The following is a 13,419-nucleotide window of genomic DNA, read 5'->3' on the forward strand; positions in this document are numbered from 1 at the left end:
CACTGAGAATGCACATTGTGGAAAGGGGATTGCTGATGCCTGCACCCCCATTCTTGTGTACTCAAAAGAGGGGTGTATTAAGGGAAAATTTGTTACCCAATGGAAATCCCTGCAAGTCACATAGAGGAGACCCAGCAGTAGAAGTCATCCATTTATCAGTAGGCAAGGCAGACACCTACTGTCTGCAGATCCCCAAATTGTCCTATCTTTGAAAATGAGCATATTTGTTGAATGAATGAGATGTGCAATTGCCCATCCTTTAAGCCATAACCCTGTTGTTATCTTGTGCCCTTCTTCCTTAGTTCCTGCCTGTTTGGGTCACCCATGATATTTATCTTTTGTACTCTGAGATATGGAAAAAAGTTTAATATCCCTTAATACCCATCCAGATTGTATGATATGAGCCTCTTCATGTGTCCACATTAGCAAGTGTCCAGAGGAAAGTCTCATGAAATGTGGAGCCCTCCAAGCCACATGGTTCTTAAATCCCATTGTGGGTGGATGGTCTACACCAGCCAAGAGAGCGGAACAGGGCAGCATGTGGAAGGCAGCCCCTTCCTTTAGAAAGCCTCCCACTTCGTGGGACTATGAGGAGGACCCATAATTCCTTCTGCGCTCCATACATGGATGATTAACTCTATGATTGCAAGAATTGATTATTTTAGACTTTCTAATGTTTAATATCAATCACTGGATCATACTTGGTGATCCTTTTCCGTTGTACAGTTTATCAAACAGCATTGATATTCTGACTCATGACTGGCTTGGCCATATTGAATAGATGGAACTGAAAAGAAATACAGTTTATGTCATACATTTACAGTTTGAACTGAACTAAGTATATTATATTTTTAAAACTCTTCTTAAAACAGGAGAATTAATACAAGTGTATGGCTGGATTATCACTGGAAGATCAGAAACCTTTGATTTTGATGCCGAGTACATTGACAGGTAAGTGTGTGTTTGTTTCTGCGTTCAACTAGTGACAAATGTGCTGGATGGCTTCCTGGGAGCAGCTTCCCCGATGGCAATAAATTGTAAGCAGTTGGCACAGAATTGCTATTTTCCTCTTTGCAGTTTATGGTCCCTGGTGAGTCGAGCTTCAGCAAACTTTGTTAATGTAATTGCGACTGGTCGATTAAGTTGGTCCATTTATTTACTGCCAACTAGTCACTCTGGGCTCAGTGTGAATTGTGCTGTGATTGCATCTGTGGATTTTGTTTTTCAAACCTTACCCTTCTCCCACTTATTTCTTAGTCTGAAATAAATTCTTTATAAAATGATGCGTGAACCCAAAGGGCTGTTATAATGTCCTCGCTTGGTTCTTATCTGTTTGTGCATTTAGAAATTCTAGTTGTGCAATCAGAGGAAAATGTGGAAGAAGATATGAAAGCCATTGAGTTTTTAATATTCTCTGGGAATGATTAGGATGTCAACATGACTTTCTTCACTGGAGGCTTTTTAAATGGAAAGTGGTACTATGAAGTCATCCCTGGTAGAGAGAGAGGAGAACACATGGGAAAGTGATGGAGTTGTGTTTGTGGGAAGCTCTAAGCAACTGGGATTATTCCACATAGGAAGCAATTATGTGAGGATTTATAAGGTAGAAGGAGCAGAATCTTGCTGTATGCTCAGCTGAGTAGAGTCTATATACTGTGTCTAATTTTTCCTTTACTCCTAGACAGCTTGGAGGTATCCTCCTCTGTTCTGTTCCATCTCTGATTCTGCCCTAGTTGAAGAGAACATGATTTGACTACTCTCAGGATCTACATTTCTGGCATTGAGTAATTGTCAACTTGGCTTGAAAGGAAATTACTTTTCCTGTGGCGGATAGAAGTCCCAAGTACATCCTTGACAATATGCTGTATTCACTACTTGGGCCCATCTCAGCCTTGGTCTGGGATACAGCCTTTGAAGGGGGAGGAAAGGCAGGAACTCCACAATAGCTCTGTGTAGACCCAATATAGCCAAGATGGAGATGATGAAGACTTTTCAGGAAAGAGGAAATGCTCCCTCCGCAGTGTGAAAGGGTAGGCTGTGAAACAGTGTTGTGTACCCTTGCCTTCGGGCTGAGAATTTGATTCAACATCTCCTCAGGGGACAACCTTAAGCCACCTGCAATGATGCCCCACAGATGCAGAGGAGAATGTTCATGACAATGTTTCCTTTGAGTTTTGCAAGGAATGTTTTCTGGGAGCATTGCGCTACTGTCTCATTTCTTTTGTTTCCATTTTTCATCCAGCCCATTGATCTTGGAAGCTCAAGGAGACAGATGGGTCACTCCTTGCTCTCTTGTAAACAGACAGACAGGAAGCCGGTGAGTGTGTTTCTTGCCAACATATATGCTTTTAGATTCTTCCACATGAATATAATACACACACATATACACACACAAATGCACATCTATTTTTTAATATTTCACCTATAACTGTTGACTGCCTTATCTTTAGACTTGCTGGAAAAGGCATAGTACTTGATTCAAAATGCAAATTGTAGTGGATTCCGAAACCTTTCTTGAAAACAAATAGCTGATGCTTACTAACTGCTTACTATGGGCCAAACCCTGCTCTGACGCTTTACATTTAAGGCAGCCAATAACCTTGTGAGTATACACAGTTATTAGTCTCACTTTACAGATGAGGAAACTGAGGCACAGAGCCATTAAGTAGTTTGCCCAAGGTCTCATACAGAGCAAGTGGCAGAGTTGAGATTTGAACCCGGGCCAAATAACCAGTCCAGAATCAATGCTCTTAAATGCTATTATACTATAAAGACTAACCAAAGAAAAAAACAACTATTTTTTTTTAAATGAGTATCTACATGCTCACAGTTCAGATAACCAACGTTTTCCTGGATTTTCCTGGACTGACTGGATTCACCCTCCTTTGAAGCCATCACAGAACTGTACTATATGGCTTAGCTTTTTGGGACTAGCATTTAGTATGGCCAAATTCTATCATGTGGTTTCTTCCTGATGTTTTCAGTTTGTTGCTCAGGATTATCATTTTTGGGGTTCACACTTGATAGATTTTTTTTTTTTTCTTTTTTGGTAAGGGTTTTGCTATACTTGTCATATAACAGATTTTGGAAAGAAAGGACTGAATGGAGGTTAGGAGTAAGTTAAATTTTGCCTCTCACTGTGTTCAACTAGTAGCATATATTGGTGATAACTCTAGTAGGTACTACTCTAAGCATTGCTCCAGTGAACCTACAGATTTTCTTTGGCTAATTTGCCTCTTATTTAATTTTCTACTTTCCCGGCTAAAAAGTCAGAACTTCTGAACGACGTTGTCTGGTAATTCTCACCTTCGTTTTTGGGTTGTTTCCCTAGCTATCCTGTTCAGGAACACCACGGTCTTGGGACTCTGCAGTGCCGCGTGGAAGGCCACTACATCGGTCGGTGTGAAAAGTCTTATTTTAAAGTCTAATTAGAGAAGTCAATTTTAAAGTCTTATCCATTTCTTTCTCTGTATCTGGAAAAAAACTTTTTCAAGAATTGGCTGTCGTGAGGATGACAATAACAGCTTGCGTTTGTTGAGAACTCCCTGAAAAACACTATATGAAGTGGCTTAAATATAAACTAGTTTAATCCTCACAATAAACCTATGAGGCTGGTGGAATTATTTTTGCTTTACACATGAGAAAATCAAAACTAATACCAGTGGAGCAGGATTTCTCGTGCTTAGTCTAAGTCTGGGCTCTTACCCGCTATGCACTGCTAATTTACCCTTTTATTGTTGGATGTCAACATTGCTGATGGTGCTTGGTCTGCGAGGTGTTTATTTTGGGCACTGTTAAAGAAATTACAGGTTTGGGTGATGACTTGGTGATATCTAGAGTCCTTGGGTTTATGGTAGCAAGAGCCTGGGCCAGGCAATTCTTGCCAACTCCTGTATTAATGTGTTTCTTTTTGTTACAGGCTCCCAGAATGTTAGTTTCTCAGTATTTAATAAAGGAAAGTAAGTAACTGAGAGTAAGCAAATGTATCTTCATCCTGTATTCTCTCTCTCTCTCATCTTGCTTACTTTGTCTAACCTTTTATAATGGAAAATGTCAAATGTATATGAACAGAATAGAATAACGAAACCCCATGTACTTGTTTTATTTCTTTTTCTTGGGTGAATATAATTGTGTCCTACGCACTCATCTTGAGGCAATGTAAATCTTTTAAAGTAGTGATGGTACACAATTTTGGGAATTGCCTCTTAAGTACTCTCATGATACTGTCAATTTAAAAGAGTACACAGTGCCATGAAACACACTGTACCACTCCAGGAAATGCTTTCTTCAAGATAGAAAGGGTCAAAATTTTCTAGAGCCTTGGAGAGAGAAATTAGGATTCTGAATTTCTGTATGACCTACCTCATGTTCTGCCACTATATAATTTGTCAGGTGTTTTCCTTAAAAGTGCGTTTTCCGGCTAATATGAATTTCACGGTGATGCCAGTGACACATTACCTACAGCTACACGGTCCAAAGTATGGAGAGTCTCTCTCTCTCTCTTTAATTTACAAAAGACCAAAATGAACATCTATTGAGTGTCTACTGTAAGCCAGCTCCATATCAGGCTCTTCCACATCCATCATTCCATTTAATGAGTGTGATACCCTGTGAAGCCGGTATTATTATTTCAATATGATAATTTTCTAAGTCAGAAAGCAAACTTTGCCCATTGGTATCATTCCCTAGTCATCAAAGGGAGCTGATATCCAAACTGTCCTAAAGGTCATCATAGGTTAGTCCATGATCTTCCTTTCAGGAAATCAATTTTAAAAACGCAATCCCAGATGCTCTTTTCATCCAAAACACAACTTTGTCTTTTTTGAAGGTCAATGGTGCACAAGAACGCCTGGCTGATCAGTGCTAATCAGGACCTTTTCCTGTACCAGACCTACTCAGGTACTATTTCCTTTCACCCGTACTCCTCATCCCTTCTCTCATGCCTTCACTGAACCTCGGACCTCCTTCCTTTTATTCTTGCCATTTCTCTATGGCCTTTTAACATCTGAAGGTGTCCCTACAATCGTGGGTGACCCTTTGGTTTTGGGTGAGAATAAGTTGCTTGTATGAATGTCAGCTTTAGTTGCTGTAATAAAAGATACTCGATCAAAGATGTCTATACAAAGTCCATGGATAGAGACTGAATGAATGAAAGGGGAGTCATCTTTGTTCTACGTTCAGAGAAATGACAGAAAAGAGGTGGCACTGAAAAACCTAAAAGCACACCTTTCCGCTGACTTTAACACCTCACCTCTGAGCATTGAATAAACAACTTATGACTTGCTGGTACTGACGCTACCCTATTGCGTTGCTGTCTGATGAGTAAATCTTCATACCAAAAAAAGAATGCTGAAAATCGAAAACTTGCATGAAATTGTGAACTCGATTCAGTAGTAGAAAGTTGACTACTATAGAAGAGCACTTAGAGTCTAGGCTTGAATATGATCACAGAGCCTCTGAAGAAATATCTGTGAGGTTGCGTCGGATTCCAGAGGCAGCAGAATCTACCTTTGCCAAAAGTGCAAGAAATTTCATAGGTCATGGGGCGAGCGCCATTCACTCTCTAGATAGCCTAATTCTGCAAATTCTGAATTAATACCCTTGCCTAGTAACTAGTCCGTTTTAGAGTAAGTTTGAAGAAGCACCTGGGGTGATGGCGGTAGTGACAGCAGCAATAAGAATGGCTGGTCCCTGTTGAATGTTTTGCATACAGGCTTGATATTTATTTCATTCAGCTGTGAGAGAGGTAATGCTAGCCTCATTTTCTGGGTGAAGAAATAGACTCAGAGAGGGACAGTAATTTGTCCAAAGGTCCTGGTTCTAGAAAGCGTAGATCTAGTTCCAAATCTTTGCATGAAACCAATATCTTATGGGAAGTACACTCTCCTTGCCCCTCACCCCCCAAGCTTCTTTGTGAGTCCGCCATCAATATGGAACCCTGAATGCCAGAGAGGCTCACAGCTACCTCTGATCACGCAGCTGTCTCATATTTCCAGCACCGGTGGCTTCTCGGGATGAGGACTCTCAGGCCAGAACTTTTCATAGCAGAGGAGGCTGTGGGGAGAGGGGATGTGGACAACAGCAAAGAGCCCTGGGCTGAGTTCCTTGAGCGCTGGCATTCAATCCTAGTTGAGCGTGGCTAAGTCATTTAGCCTTTCAGAGCCATGAACATCTATAAACTGGACAAAATGGTGTTTGTCCTAACTCCAAAATTTGTCAAAAGAAGTAGATGAGCAAGAGTCTTGGGACTCATCCAAGATTTTCCTCTCCTTTCATCTCCACATCAACTCGGTCACCAATTTCTGCCAATTTTACCCCCATATATATCTTGAAGATGTATCCACTCTGTCTCTACAACCACTGCCTTAATTCATGACCCCATATCTCAGCCTGGCATGGTGCAATGATTTCTCAGGGGCCCTCGCCCTGCCATTTTCCCCCTGATGATCCATGCTTGGCGTAGCCACCACCACTCTCGACATCCAGGACGCATTTGATGCCTCTCCCTCGCTTACTATCCTCCAGTGGCTTCCCATCCCCTACAGGAAATGGTACAAGCTTTTAATCTTCTTTGCTTCTCCAGCTCCATGTCTTATAATCCAACAACACTTAAATGCACTGCACAATTCCTTCTCTCCACACTCAGGCTATTATTTGCTTTAAATGCCCTTTCTCTTCTTTCTCCCCTTCACTTGGTTAGTTCTAGTTCATCCTTTAAGATTCAGCTTGGGGGTTGGCCCAGTGGCACATGGTTAAGTTTGCACGTTCTGCTTTGGTGGCCTGGGTTTTGCTGGTTCAGATCCTGGGTGTGGATCTACGGCACTCCTTATCAAGCCACGTGTGGCAGGCGTCCACATATAAAATAGAGGAAGATGGGCAGAAATGTTAGCTCAGGGCCGATCTTCCTCAGCAAAAAGAGGAGGATTGGTGATGGATGTTAGCTCAGGGCTAATATTCCTCAAAAGAAAAAAATAAATGAAAGAAAAAGATTCAGCTCGGATGTTATTTCAGAAATTTCTTTCTACTCCACCATACCCCCATCCCACTCCTAAACCTCCCCTCTGCACTTTCATATACTCTCTCTAATTTCACTAGCCCAGTGATAATTGTACCTTCGTGTACCTGTCCTTCCTTATCATTCTGCTCTCCTTCAGGACAAGACCTATTTTGTATTCGTCTTTATATCCCTACTGCCACACAGCAGGTGTTCTGTGAATGTTAGAAAGGGTTACAAAATAGTAGGTTAAAAGAAGGAGGTTATTATATTAGTGTTGAATCTTGATATTTGAGTGTAAGGGATCAATTTTTGCCTCCATATATCTCCTCTGCTTTGTCTCATGGGCGAAGCATTATATAAGAAATGCCTTGATAAAATTCATATTTTGAAGTGGTAACTGTTCATGTTTAGATTCTTCATATCTTCATTTTATCAGAGAACACAAGTCCTCTTTCCCCTTGAGAGAATGAAATTTAAAACTGTCAAAAGTTTGATCACAGGAGAGGAAAGGATCAGAAAAAGTTCAATTCTTGGGGATATGTGGCATTTTACTATAGAGTTTTGAAGCCATCAGGAGGCAGCATGAAAGACCTGGGTATGTGGTGGTGTGTGCACACAGTGGGAAGGAGCACGCAGGATGGGGACGAGTGGAGGGGCACTGAGGCCGTGTAATTCGTTCTTTGGCTTAGAGCAAATTGCAGGCTCACATGGGTGAATTGAAGCCTTGCCTGGTGCATCCCAAGTTGATTCCTCTGTAAAGTGTAACCTACTGTTCTGTGGCTTGTAAATAGACTACTTGAGCTCAGGAGACAGATTTCCTAAGAAAGCATCAAGGTATGTCGAGGTTTTTGCAGATACCATGAGTGACTGCATTTCTTCTTTCTTTTCAGATATTGATCTTGTATAATATGTATTACTATATGTATTATTATATACGAATCCTTTCCTTATTATGTGTATGTTTTAAATGACTATTATTAGAAAAAATTCCAACTGTTGCTGGCCTTAGAAAGTTAAAGTAAGAAATAAATTATTAATAGCTTCTATTATTATATTGTTATCTGGGTCACGTCCTGGTCTGTATTCAGAAGCTTACCTTTTTTTCGTTCTCTTGCAGAAATACTATCTGTGTTTCCAGAAACCGGGAGCCTTGGGGGAAGAACAGACATCACGATTACAGGAGCCTTCTTTGACAATCCCGCCCAGGTTACCATTGCAGGTAACTAGGTTGAATGGCTGAAAATAGTTCATGGTGTTAAATGCTGTAAGAGGTTATGTATCTCTACGGCATGGAGAGAGTGAGGGGGAAGCAGTCTGTCCTTTTCTGACTCCTCATGCTCCCCTGCTCTCAGGTCTTTTACCTGTGTTTGGTGGGGACCATGCAGAATCACAGCCCTGCAGCTCTGCAAACGTACAACAGGAATCCGACATCCTGCAGGCACACCAATAATTCATGGGCAATTCCCTCAAGTGTCCACATCTTGGGAGTGAAGAGAAGGGAAAAGTACAGCTGCCTCTTCACAAAGACCTGCTCTTACTAAAAAGCAATAACCGTCTCCCCACTGTCCATGCTTAGCCCTCTCTATAAGGACAAGCAGGAGAGGGCAGGCATCTGTTATGCAGATTCTTCTGGAATGCCCCTTTGGCAAACCCTTTTGTGGTACCTGTGTAGAATCTTTTCTGCCAGGTGGGATGTTCCTCTAGTTGGTGACACCAAGGATGCAGGAAAATGCCCTCACACTGTCACATCACACTTACCCTCCCAAGCTCAGCTGAGTGATTCAGTACCTCTTTAGTAAATGGTGTTACATGACGTTGCTTTCTTTCTGATTACTATAAGCTGCGCTGTGCTCCACTGCTCTGCACTCTTCCTTTTCTGGTCTCCTTCCATTAAGGTGACAACTTTTGCTCTACTATCCACTTCCAGCCTTTTGGCCTTGAATAGGAGCCTGCGGGCTTCAGTGTGGTCCTGTGGTCCTGCCATCGCATCTACATATCTATACCCATATCAATATCGATATTGATATCTACGTTATCGCACAAAGGCCATGATCTGCTCGCAAGACAAAAGCCAATCATCAAGAGGCAAGATGGTGGCAGAGAAAGGGCATTTTACTACAGTATGCTAGTAAGAGAGAACATGGCCGACTAATGTCCAAAAGAACCATCTTAAGGGGGGCACAGAATCTTGAAGCAGTTATATAAGTCAGTGGGTTATAAGGGCGGGGGTTAGGAACGTTAACTCAGGAGTCGCCACACCAGATCTTTCAGTTGTCGTTGATGATGGCTATCAGCATAGACTCTCGGTGTGGGGGTCATCACATTCCTAAGGAACTCAAAAGAATGAAGTTATCGTCTTATCGCAGCTGGAAGGTACATGCACAACCAAGGGTCATAAAATCTACAGAGCAGGTAGATCTCCTGGAGGGTGCATGTCCAGCTGGGTTCGTTAGTCAGAGGTTATTCAAAGTTACAATATGGTTTTTTTTCTACAATATGGCTTCCCTTATGCCAGTCTTGCGTTGAGCCGGTATCATCTATACCTAATTTTTAACATTCTCCCCAGGCATTCCATGTGACATTAGACACGTGTCTCCCAGGAAGATTGCGTGTACCACTAGGGCTCCAGGAAAAGGCACAAGGCTCACTGCTCCTCAGGCAGGTAAGGAAGTCACAGCAGCTGTGCAACGAGCTCCGGTTACATGTTTAGCCACGAGGGGCTGGGAAGCAGAAATGAAAGTGTTTGACTTCTGTCTCAGCTGTTTGACTGGTTAGCTCAGCGAGCCCCACTGTCAGGGCTTTCATTTCAGAGAGGCTCTGAGCTTTATTCAGATGCTTGTTGCCACTCTGCTCATCTGCCCCAGCCAGATGAACGGCCAATGGGGTTCAGTGGAGACTCTGATCCAAGAAGCATAACTGCCATCAAGGCATTGTTATAGCTACTGGAGGAAACCGTTAAGCCGCCTTCCTCCATACTATGGGTCAGATGCATGCCCATTGTCTAAGAAGACGGGAGCATTGGAGCATGCTCTTCTCTGGTCATATGGACAGCATTGGACAAGGCCAGAGAGTGGGGCACAATGGGTGCATGTAAATGTTGTTTCTTCTTCCCTGTGGTCATCTGTTCTCTACACTGAAAAGTTGGAATGTATTGTGATATTGCCACTAGTTTACGCCTGAGTGGGCAGAAATGGAGCAAGCAAGGTGGTTGGTTCTACCTGTCCTCTGTCTAAAGCTTCCACGTCATGCCTGCATATTCAAAGTACGCCACTGGAGCACTTTTCCCATAAGCATTAGAACCGGAGGCTCAAGTGTTGTTACAGTTTAAGGGTGTTTGGAGTGTTACCCAGCTGGGAGCCACAGGCTGCATGTCCGTATTCCTTACCTGCCACACAAGGGCTGACTACAGGAGCTCACCTCCAGAGGCTCAGCGCTTACTAGGAAAGTTTCCCAGCAGGGGGAGAAATCTTTCTAAAGAAAGGCCATTCGGGTGTGAAAAGGCATGCAAAGCTTTGGTGTGAGCATCCTCCGGGTCCCAGGTCCCAGCAGTTTTTGCACAGGGAAAGGTCCCATCCTAGGAAACAAAACTACTGAAGAAGGTGATGGAGAGAATGCGTCTCTAGTGTCAGGAATGACGCAGAACCTTTGAATGGTTCCTACCTTAGCTACGCAGGTAGTGGTAGGATAATTTCCTGAAGATGGCTGTTCTTGAGAGTTAATAATGTCCTTTATGAAGAGATTTGAAATTTCTTCCATGGAAATGGGGCAAATTGTTATGTAAAGCAGCATTTCTCAGTGGTCCCCAGGGGATATGTGGCCCCATCTGGTTGTTACAACTGGGATGGTGGTGGTGGTGCTACTGGCCTCTAGTGGGGAGAGGACCCAGGTGCTGCTAAACATCCTTCAGTGCACAGCACAGCCCTTGGAACAGGGTTATCCAGCCCAAAATGTCAATAGTGCTGAGACTGAGAGACCCTGGTTTAAAGTAATATTGTTAAAATATGGTCTTATTTTTCTGCTTCTTCCTTATCTATTTTCCCTTTTTAGGACTTAATGAGGAACAACAGTAGTAGTTTAAAATAACGTTAATTGCCCTAGCTATCACACTGGGTACTTTACTATATTCCAGGCTCTTTGTGTATATATTTCAAGCTCCTTTAGTCTTCTTTTTTGCCAGATTTGTCAAATTGATTTTATTTTTTCCCCCCAGCTTTACTGAGATATAATAGACACATAACTCAAGCTCTCTTAGTCTTTAGTGCATTATCTCTATAATTGGCCCAATTTTGATGCACAAGAAAATAAAAGCATTAAGCAATTTGCTTAAAACTACACATCCAGTAAGTGGCAGAGCTGGAATTTGAACCCACAAATGTGTGTTCCTAGAGCTTTTACCCACAACCCAAGTTAGTATCCACTATTGATTGCACATGTGCCCTTAGTCTCAGAGTTTGCTTAATATAAAACACAAATTAATTAGTGCAGCATCATTTAAAATGTCAAATAATGACCGTATGCTATGTAATTTGCTCTGCGTGCAGGTCCAGAAATTGAGGACATGACATGAAAAATTTAAAGATTGCCCATTTTTTTTGGAGAACAGGCTGAACTGAACCTTAAAAGATCCTGAAGTCCACTCTGGGTTCCATGAGCATGCGTTTGTCTTTCACATTTTCTCTAGGACTTGGTTCTCTTCTCCAGACTTTCCCATGAAAAGCAGCTCCCTAGTCTTCTCTGCTCCTCTGAGAATCTTTTCCTTGTCAAGTCTCTCTTTCCAAGAGGCTAAATCCTACACTAAGCAGCATTTTCTGCTTTCCAGAACATTTGTATTATCTATAGACCCTCCGTCTGGGTCTCAGTTGACTCACCTTTCGAGATAGTACCTGGCTTATCTTCACTCTCTAATGTGCAGTAAAGTAGTTCCCAATCTGGGGAGGAATGCTCCCTGATGTTGATGACATATACTTGTCTTACAGGCAATCGAGGACTTCTTTTTGAAGTTGGAGATGCTGCTGAGGGCTTGGACCTGACTGAAGCCACCCCTGGGTACAGGTGGCAGATTGTCCCTAATGCCAGTTCTCCATTTGGATTTTGGTCAAAGGAAGGGCAACCATTCAGGTATGTTGTAGGAAAAGTGGGAGTCCATATCAAAAGCATCTTTCCTAGCCTAGGTTGAGGCCAGGAGACAGAGAAGTAAGCAATGAGATTTCCAGGGGGAAATTGATAACATCCAGCAATTCAATAACAGCAGAATGTGATCACTGTCCTCAACTGGTGTTGGTCACACCAGTGTACCACAGGTCCATTATAGGTGCATGTTGAATTTTGATCAATAGGTAAAATTTGTATTTTCTGCAGTTTAGTTTATAATCTGCTTTGGAGATGACTATCAATCAGAACATTGAGCTAGGTAGGCCAGGAGATTTGATAGAGGGCAGGGCAAAACTTGCTGCAGGTACGCTAAAAGGAGAAACTAATATCTGGCTGATGCCAAAGAAAGATGTAAGCATTTTTCTCCCCAGACGTATGAGGGAGCATAGGCTGGGCAGCAAACAGTACTGTTGGAACGACCACTCAGTGCTGAAGGTCAACACAATGGCTGGTGTATAGCAGGGGAGGCTCCAATGGGCTCTAGGAGACATGGTTTTCTGTAGTAGTGACTGCAGTGTGGTTATGGTTTTCCTGTTTAGTGTTGTTATGAGTCTTTTTAATCCCTTCAAGGATGTGGCCAAAAATTCTAGTATTCTAACATGGGCTTAAAAATATAAAAAGTTAGAGAATTGCTTTTGTTTCCTTGGTGTGCTCTCAGGGTATGTATATGTGTATATAAATATAAGGATGAATCCTTTACTGTGTGTTGGATCTCTTCTCCTTTCAAAACTGTTCTCAAAGAGGCTGGCCATGAGTCCTGAGTGAACTCCAGTCATTCTGTAACTAACCCCAAGGATTTAAACTTCAATTCTGTTATGGAATGAAAGGCTTTGTTTCCTGTTCAGGGAATTTCAGACATTGAAGAAGCCAAGTAGGGAAGGAAGTCTGTGAGCAGAATGGAGTTTCTATTGTTCTGGAAGTCTTACTAATGAGATATTTAACTATCAATATATGGTTTTAAAGTGGCAATAATTTGTGGTCCCTTGTGGTACGTAATAATGCATCTTTAGCATAGTTTTTGAGGGCTGGTAATCATGTCAAAAGGAAAACCTTTCAGCTATACTCAGTGTGTGTGGGAACACTAAGGAGAGAGTCAGGCCACCTCAAAAGACGAAAGAACATTCTGACTGTATGGTATGACCTATAGGGTATGTCTCTTTAACTTCCATTCTCAGAGGCCACAAACCAAATAGCAATTCTTTCCATTCTTTCTGTCATTCATTTATTTAATATTCAACATTTTTAAAATAAAAAACAAATATTTATTGATT

General features: G+C 42.1%; 1 protein-coding gene across 14 annotated transcripts in view; it reads left to right on the forward strand.

Moving 5' to 3' along the window:
* The window catches only part of PKHD1 (PKHD1 ciliary IPT domain containing fibrocystin/polyductin), a 412,643-nt gene that overhangs the window by 14,013 nt on the left and 385,211 nt on the right, over window positions 1-13,419 (forward strand). For all 14 annotated transcript variants that reach the window (XR_006885298.1, XR_006885299.1, XR_006885297.1 and 11 more), the window contains exons 7-14: window positions 873-951; window positions 2,243-2,317; window positions 3,332-3,396; window positions 3,920-3,959; window positions 4,829-4,899; window positions 8,115-8,216; window positions 9,564-9,659; window positions 11,974-12,115. Coding sequence is in view for 11 of the 14 variants with exons in the window: in XM_046639693.1 (XP_046495649.1) it covers window positions 873-951; window positions 2,243-2,317; window positions 3,332-3,396; window positions 3,920-3,959; window positions 4,829-4,899; window positions 8,115-8,216; window positions 9,564-9,659; window positions 11,974-12,115 (670 nt within the window). In the remaining 3 variants the exon portion in view is untranslated. The remainder of the gene's footprint in view (window positions 1-872; window positions 952-2,242; window positions 2,318-3,331; window positions 3,397-3,919; window positions 3,960-4,828; window positions 4,900-8,114; window positions 8,217-9,563; window positions 9,660-11,973; window positions 12,116-13,419) is intronic.

The sequence above is a fragment of the Equus quagga genome, chromosome 15 (assembly GCF_021613505.1).
Source record: "Equus quagga isolate Etosha38 chromosome 15, UCLA_HA_Equagga_1.0, whole genome shotgun sequence".
Classification (NCBI taxonomy): Eukaryota; Metazoa; Chordata; class Mammalia; order Perissodactyla; family Equidae; genus Equus; species Equus quagga.